Here is a 9,633-nt window from a genome sequence, read left to right on the forward strand (position 1 = left end):
TCTCTCCCTGTATGCCCATGTTTAGTCTCTCCCTGTATGCCCATGTTTAGTCTCTTCCTGTACGCCCATGTTTAGTCTCTCCCTGTATGCCCATGTTTAGTCTCTCCCTGTACGCCCATGTTTAGTCTCTCCCTGTATGCCCATGTTTAGTCTCTCCCTGTACGCCCATGTTAAGTCTCTTCCTGTACGCCCATGTTTAGTCTCTCCCTGTATGCCCATGTTTAGTCTCTCCCAGTATGCCCATGTTTAGTCTCTCCCTGTATGCCCATGTTTAGTCTCTCCCTGTATGCCCATGTTTAGTCTCTCCCTGTATGCCCATGTTTAGTCTCTCCCTGTACGCCCATGTTAAGTCTCTCCCTGTATGCCCATGTTTAGTCTCTCCCTGTATGCCCATGTTTAGTCTCTCCCTGTACGCCCATGTTTAGTCTCTCCCTGTATGCCCATGTTTAGTCTCTCCCTGTATGCCCATGTTTAGTCTCTCCCTGTATGCCCATGTTTAGTCTCTCCCCACCTGCTTCGACTGAAGTTAATCTTTGTTACTTGTTTGTCTGTTAACGTGTGTTTCACAGTACGTGTTTGTCCTTCAGTTTATGACCTCACCACTTCAATCAGTAATTTTCTGCTTAAAATATTTTGTTTCCCCCCATTTGCAGAATGGATTTGCAGAATGCATGTCTCTCTCTCCCCCAAAGGCTCTATTAAAAGTAATAGGAACAGATGCTTTTCAGTGAAAATAACCAACATACACTTTACATGCAAAATAATCTAATCTGACATCCATGTTACCGTTACTGCCAAAGGCCACACTTGGCGTATTCAGAAGGATTCAACATCCATACATGAATTGATTCACACACCAATGACAAATGCAAACCAATGGTTTAACAACCCCCAGTATGCTAGATAGAACTGCTACTACAGTATTTACGGTAACTTCATTGAAAAGCATATAGAACTAAACAGATCCAGTTGGGTTACCTTTCTTCATTTTTGTGTTCGTCTACAAGCTGACCATCATGTACCAATCCCCCCCAGGTACCGGATATTCTCTCTTCCCCTTCCCTGTTAGTCCCCTGACACCCACAGTTAACACAAACTGTGAACGAGGTACCCGTCACTGATACAGATCTCTATGAGACAACAAGGCTTGCCAGCACCATTGTTGATATCCAACAATGTACTCCCTTTTTTTTACAGAAACAATTACAGTACAGGACAAGTCAAAACAGACTCTAAAAAAAGCTTTTTTTTGTGTCATTTTTTGTTGTTGTTGTCCTCCACTATTTTGTCACCATTTTTCCTTCAATTGTCCTCTGCGGATCACATGACACAGCTAAATCTTTCCCCATTTTGCACTGTCGGGGCAGTGCATTGTTGATCGTCAACAATGTACTGTTGGTAGTGGCCAAGTAGTCTGCAGTCGTTTAGAAGTCTGCATGGTGTGTGTCTTGAACTGTAGTAAGTCATCTTTTACTACTGCTGAACACTGGTGTGGGGGTTTGTACTGTCGCTCATGTTTTGGCTAATATGGTATAATTTGTATCCATTTATAAAATAATTGTGTGATCCTCTTTATGTATGTATGACTTCCATAGTTTCCCCCATCCCAGTCTTCCTGAAAGATGATGTGCAGTAGCACTGAACGATTTTATGCCATATTACCCAAACAATAACATCACCTGCTAACAAGTACTAGATGTATTCTGGTGAAAGGGTATCTGTTTGGTTTCTGAAACTTTTTTTATTTATTATTCATACTTTTATTAGAGGTTATAGTGGGCTTTTCACTCTTACGACAGCTGACGTATCCGTGTTACTAGGCGATAAATGGAAGATATTACATTAGCTCCATGCATTGTAACAGGGATAAGTCATTTGTCATGCTTTTTTTTGTCATAAACTATTGCAAAAAATATTATGGCATACACATAATGTCAGTCTTCTAAGCGTTAGATTGTCAACATTATGTCTTCTGCTTGAAGTAGTTGAAAGTACACCCTTGTCAATAGGTACATAATGTGTTATCATCACATAGAATTCTTAGTAACACATTTTGGTTGATTAACTAGGCAGCTACGTGGGGAAAGAATTCTGTGATGGAATTACACATTGGTTAACATGTTTTTGGACACTGACGCCTCGTCTACACAGAGGATTAACCAATAGGCGTACGCATCGCAGACCTCTCATACAATTGATATTCAAGTATGAAATATTTCTGGCCTCCCTAAACCATTTCACATTCAAATCAATAGTGCCGCCGTGGGGTTTTGTAGCTAACAAAAGCCTTGTGTCTTATGTACCGTTTCCATTCTGACAGCATGACAACAGTTGTACTGTTTTTGCTCCCTCTGTCTCTCTCTGTTCATGTATTCCTTCATGGTTTGTACTTCGTTTCTATACAGCTGGCAGATCAGAGTTCTGGTCTAATAGTTGTTCTTCAGAACCAGATCCAGACTGATGGGATGTGTGATCAGAACCAGCTTCAGACTGATGGGATGTGTGGTCAGAACCAGATCCAGAGTGATGGGATGTGTGGTCAGAACCAGATCCAGACTGATGGGATGTGTGGTCAGAACCAGCTTCAGACTGATGGGATGTGTGGTCAGAACCAGATTCAGACTAATGTGATGTATGGTCAGAACCAGATCCAGGTGTGATGGGATGTGTGGTCAGAACCATATCCAGACTGATTGGATGTGTGGTCAGAACCAGATCCAGACTGATGGGATGTGTGGTCAGAACCAGATTCAGACTGATGGAATGTGTGGTCAGAACCAGATCCAGACTGATGGGATGTGTGGTCAGAACCAGATTCAGATGTGATGGGATGTGTGGTCAGAACCAGATTCAGACTGATGTGATGTATGGTCAGAACCAGATCCAGACTGATGGGGTGTATGGTCAGAACCAGATCCAGACTGATGGGATGTGTGGTCAGAACCAGATCCAGACTGATGGGGTGTATGGTCAGAACCAGATCCAGACTGATGTGATGTGTGGTCAGAACCAGATCCAGACTGATGGGATGTGTGGTCAGAACCAGATTCAGACTGATGGGATGTGTGATCAGAACCAGCTTCAGACTGATGGGATGTGTGGTCAGAACCAGATCCAGACTGATGGGATGTGTGGTCAGAACCAGATCCAGACTGATGGGATGTGTGGTCAGAACCAGCTTCAGACTGATGGGATGTGTGGTCAGAACCAGATTCAGACTGATGTGATGTATGGTCAGAACCAGATCCAGGTGTGATGGGATGTGTGGTCAGAACCATATCCAGACTGATGGGATGTGTGGTCAGAACCAGATCCAGACTGATGTGATGTGTGGTCAGAACCAGATTCATACTGATGTGATGTGTGGTCATTCTATTTGTGAACCCTGCAGGTAAAGAAGATGGGAAGTCCTGTCAGAAGGTGACAGTAAGGATGACGATACGGAAGAACGACTGTCGCAGTAACAGACCGGTACGTTTTTTTGTCTTAATTGATTCTGACCTGGTTAAATAAATGTTACATCAAAATGTAGGAATAGCACTATGTCTGGGAAACCTGTTTCTGGATGAGTAGGAGGGTCAAGTCCATCATGGATTATTGTGCCACGATAGTTGAGCAATATCTTCATCATGATAACGGCTTTTATCATGATGTCACGTCCTGACCAGTAAAGGGGTTATTTGTTATTGTACAGACACCCATTTTTCAAGCTAGCATATAATGTCACAAAAACCCAGAAGACAGCTAAATGCAGCACTAACCTTTGATGATCTTCATCAGATGACAACCCTAGGACATTATGTTATACAATACATGCATGTTTTGTTCAATCAAGTTCATATTTATATCAAAAAACAGCTTTTTACATTAGCATGTGACGTTCAGAACTAGCATACCCCCCGCAAACTTCCGGGGAATTTACTAACAATTTACTAAATTACTCACGATAAACGTCCACAAAAAGCATAACAATTATTTTAAGAATTATAGATACAGAACTCCTCTATGCACTCGATATGTCCGATTTTAAAATAGCTTTTTGGTGAAAGCACATTTTGCAATATTCTAAGTACATAGCCCAGCCATCACGGGCTAGCTATTTAGACACCCGGCAAGTTTAGCCTTCACCAAAATCAGATTTACTATAACAAAAATGTTATTACCTTTGTTGTCTTCATCAGAATGCACTCCCAGGACTTCTACTTCAATAACAAATGTTGGTTTGGTCCCAAATAATCCATCGTTATATCCAAATAGCGGCGTTTTGTTCGTGCGTTCCAGACACTATCCGAAATGGTAAATCAGGGTTACGAGCATGGCGCAATTCGTGACAAAAAAATTCTAAATATCCATTACCGTACGTCGAAGCATGTCAACCGCTGTTTAAAATCAATTTTTATGCAATTTATCTCGTAAAAAAGCGATAATATTCCGACCGGGAATCTCCTTTTCGGTAAACAGAGGAAAAAACAGAAAGACGGGGGCGGCCAGTGCACGCGCCTAAGCCCACTGTCCCCTGATCGGCCACTTGAGAAAGGCGATAATGTGTTTCAGCCTGGGGCTGGAATGACGACATTCAGGTTTTTCCCTGGCTCTGAGAGCCTATTGGAGCCGTGGGAAGTGTCACGTTACCGCAGAGATCCTAAGTTTTGGAAAGAGATGTCAAAGACAATAAATGGTCAGACAGGCCACTTCCTGTAAAGGAATCTCTCAGGTTTTGACCTGCCATTTGAGTTCTGTTATACTCACAGACACCATTCAAACAGTTTTAGAAACTTTGGAGTGTTTTCTATCCAAAGCCAATAATTATATGCATATTCTAGTTACTGGGCAGGAGTAGTAACCAGATTAAATCGGGTACGTTTTTTATCCAGCCGTGTCAATACTGCCCAGGGGTGTTTGTTTAGAGTATTCCGGGGTTTTTGGTTATGTTCTATGTTTAGTATTTCTATGATCTGTCTATGTTGTGTATTTCTTTGTGTTGGCCTGGTATGGCTCTCAATCAGGAACAGCTGTACATCGTTGTTGCTGATTGGGAGTCATACTTAGGTAGCCCTGTTTTCACATGTCCCTTGTGGGAAGTTGTTTTTGCACTGCTGTGTTAGCCTGCAATATTGTTCGTTCGTACGTTTTCTTGTTTTGTTCGTTAAGTGTTCTAATAAAAGATAAAATGAGCACTCAACCCGCTGCGCCTTGGTCCAGTATATACGACGACCGTTACACATGATGTCTTAAAAAAACGCAAAAGCTAATCTCTATGTAGCATTAAGGATAATTCATAGCCCATCTACACCACCTGGATTAAAGAGGTAAGGTCATTTTATATGACGTAGATCAGCTACGAACTGTCCTTAATGCTACATTTGGCGTAGTCGGCAGGATTAGGATATTCACATTTAGCATTACAACCCCCTTGTTAAATTTTGTTGTTGGTTTTTCCTCCAGGTCAACATAGTGTCATGTGACGGGAAGTGTCCGTCGGCCAGTATTTACAACTACAACATCAACACGTACGCCAGGTTCTGTAAGTGCTGCCGTGAGATGGGGCTACAGAGGCGCTCTGTGCAGCTCTACTGTAGTGGCAACTCCACGTGGGTCAACTACTCTATACAGGAACCCACCGACTGCTCCTGCCAGTGGTCTTAGTGGTCACACAGAGACACACACATGACCGTATGCACACATGAACGTATTCACACATGACCGTATGCACACATGAACGTATGCACACATGACCGTATGCACACATGAACGTATTCACACAGGTGTACACACATTAAGTATACGCACACAGGGATGTGTATGAACACAGCACATGATGGTATTTATACAGGCTGAGAGGAGGAGCTATGAATGGCTGTCATCCTACCTAACAAAAAGGCACCGTTAAACATCATATATGTTGTTGTTTTTTTGTTTGTCTTGATTTAAATTCTGCATTTCTATCTATGAGAGTCAGTCTAGATGTCAGATAAACTTGTGTATCCAGAGCTGGTTAGTTTCGGTTGGAAATGGTGTATTTCACAGTTTATTACTCTTCATATACCTCATAGCTCTTTCAGAGGTGTGGTCAAGTCCATAAAAAGCCACAACAATTTGAAACATTATTTGAGTGTGTTTTCTTTGACACTAAGAATTCACAGCTTTAATACTGTAGCCTAATTCAACTCCAAAGTGTATTGTACTACACATACACTACCGTTCAAAAGTTTGGGGTCACTTAGAAATGTCCTTGTTTTTGAAAGAAAAGAAAAAAAAATATCCATTAAATAACATCAAATTGATCAGCTGATACACAATAACTACAACTAGCTGATACACAATAACTACAACTAACTGATACACAATAACTACAACTAACTGATACACAATAACTACAACTAACTGATACACAATAACTACAACTAATGATACACAAGAACTACAACTAACTGATACACAACAACTACAACTAGCTGATACACAACACAATAACTACAACTAGCTGATACACAATAACTACAACTAGCTGATACACAATAACTACAACTAACTGATACACAACACAATAACTACAACTAGCTGATACACAATAACTACAACTAGCTGAAACACAATAACTACAACTAACTGATACACAACACAATGACTACAACTAACTGATACACAATAACTACAACTAGCTGATACACAATAACTACAACTAGCTGATACACAACACAATAACTACAACTAACTGATACACAATAACTACAACTAACTGATACACAACAACTACAACTAACTGATACACAATAACTACAACTAACTGATACACAATAACTACAACTAGCTGATACACAACACAATAACTACAACTAACTGATACACAACAACTACAACTAACTGATACACAACACAATAACTACAACTAGCTGATACACAACACAATAACTACAACTAGCTGATACACAATAACTACAACTAACTGCTACACAACAACTACAACTAACTGATATACAACACAATAACTACAACTAACTGATACACAACACAATAACTACAACTAGCTGATACACAGTAACTACAACTAGCTGATACACAATAACTACAACTAGCTGATACACAACACAATGACTACAACTAACTGATACACAATAACTACAACTAGCTGATACACAATAACTACAACTAGCTGATACACAACACAATAACTACAACTAACTGATACACAATAACTACAACTAACTGATACACAACAACTACAACTAACTGATACACAATAACTACAACTAACTGATACACAATAACTACAACTAGCTGATACACAACACAATAACTACAACTAACTGATACACAACAACTACAACTAACTGATACACAACACAATAACTACAACTAGCTGATACACAACACAATAACTACAACTAGCTGATACACAATAACTACAACTAGCTGATACACAATAACTACAACTAACTGATACACAACAACTACAACTAGCTGATACACAATAACTACAACTAGCTGATACACAATAACTACAACTAGCTGATACACAACACAATAACTACAACTAACTGATACACAATAACTACAACTAGCTGATACACAATAACTACAACTAGCTGATACACAACACAATAACTACAACTAACTGATACACAATAACTACAACTAACTGATACATAACACAATAACTACAACTAGCTGATACACAGTAACTACAACTAGCTGATACACAATAACTACAACTAACTGATACACAACAACTACAACTAACTGATACACAATAACTACAACTAGCTGATACACAATAACTACAACTAGCTGATACACAATAACTACAACTAACTGATACAAAATAACTACAACTAACTGATACACAATAACTACAACTAGCTGATACACAATAACTACAACTAACTGATACACAATAACTACAACTAACTGATACACAACAACTACAACTAGCTGATACACAACACAATGACTACAACTAACTGATACACAATAACTACAACTAGCTGATACACAATAACTACAACTAGCTGATACACAACTACAACTAGCTGATACACAACAACTACAACTAGCTGATACACAAGAACTACAACTAGCTGATACACAAGAACTACAACTAGCTGATACACAAGAACTACAACTAGCTGTGCAAAATGGTGTACTCGTGTAGCAAAAATAAGCAAACGTGTGCAGCCCCACAATTTGTAACTCTGTGCACGTATGTGCCATCTCCATTTTGTGTAGCTAACTGTGGTCTTGTTGGGCGTACGTACCTAGTGTATGAATTAGATCTGACTCTAAGCCAGCCCCACTCTATTTATTTGTAGGTAAAAATGTGACAGTATAGAGTCCAACATTAACACTGAATTCAGACATCAAGTTGTGCCTTATTTGTACATAAATAAAATCGCTGTCTTTGTGCCTTTTGTGGAAATAAGTATTTTTACATTTAGAGAGTTATAACACGTCAATATGCTGTATATCAAGTGATATTAAATAGGCTTAATATAACCATACTAGAGAGGCGTTGCTGAATAATTACGAATCAAGCTGTATGTCGAGCACTTTATTTATTTGTTTCTGTTCAACTTAGCACAGCGTTCATTATTTTGGTATTGGTGATTTTTGCCAACACAGTTTTGTCAAGCATGTGGCCCTGATATATTTAACCCACACTAGCACTGTCCAAAACTGGTTTGGTTGCAGACCAGAAGTTTTTTTTACAACTTTAATTTGTGGACATTTTTTACATTGAAAATGTTAGTGAAAAAATGTAAATGGCTTTTTACTGAGAGGTTGAAAGAATCTCGTTTTTTAAATCACTTTGTTGATAATACAGTAACTCGGGTTGACAATAAGGTCTCCCGTTTTTCTGTCTTGAAAATGTGTTTTTGTCACTTGATCGTATACATATTTTTACCAAATAAATATTCACAGCATAATTCAAATTTTGTGAAATGTGTGGTGTCGATAAGAGTTTTGATTGGTTTGCTTATGTTTCAAGCGTTTTCAATAAGTTAAGTTCATTGTAAAGATAATTGTTGAATTGTGTTATTATTGGGGATATGAAACAACGGCCACAGGTTAGTGTAGTGAAACTGAACGTGTACCATACTAAATGTACATTTGAATTTTCAATAAATATTTCCTTAGAAAACCCTAACTTATCCTGACTGATTTCTGTATAGATGTTTCTAATGTTATACAGTAAACATGTTTTTGTGTGTAGATTGAGTTTCAGGACACATCATGTTATGGTCAGTATTGGCTACTTTAGTAATATTTAGTGTATCAGCACATTACAATACACTAGTTGATCATCCTACAGGGAACATGCTGGAGCTTTATATGTATTTTACCTTTATTTAACTAGGCAAGTCAGTTAAGAACAAATTCTTATTTACAATGACATCCTACCCCGGCCAAACCCAAACGACGCTGGGCCAATTGTGCGCCACCCTACGGGACTCCCAATCACGGCCCGAATGTGATGCAGCCTGGATTCAAACCAGGGACTGCAGTGATGCCTCAAGCACTGAGATGCAGTGCCTTAGACCGCTGTGCCACCCGGGAGCCCAAGGTTTATAGCAGACACAGTGCCTACAACTGATGTGTGTCAAAGCAGAGTACCTCCACCAACCACCTGTCCGT

General features: G+C 39.4%; 1 protein-coding gene across 1 annotated transcript in view; it reads left to right on the forward strand.

Annotated features, from left to right (window-relative positions):
• LOC145864304 (otogelin-like protein) overlaps positions 1–9,145 on the forward strand; it is a 15,510-nt gene extending 6,365 nt beyond the window's left edge. Inside the window, exons 5-6 of the mRNA XM_082969906.1 lie at positions 3,392–3,471; positions 5,446–9,145. Of these exons, the coding sequence (XP_082826032.1) occupies positions 3,392–3,471; positions 5,446–5,646 (281 nt within the window). The 3' untranslated portion in view covers positions 5,647–9,145. The remainder of the gene's footprint in view (positions 1–3,391; positions 3,472–5,445) is intronic.
• The last annotated feature ends 488 nt before the right edge of the window (positions 9,146–9,633 follow it).

The sequence above is a fragment of the Salmo salar genome, chromosome 26, assembly GCF_965601325.2.
Source record: "Salmo salar chromosome 26, fSalSal1, whole genome shotgun sequence".
NCBI classification, from domain to species: domain Eukaryota; kingdom Metazoa; phylum Chordata; class Actinopteri; order Salmoniformes; family Salmonidae; genus Salmo; species Salmo salar.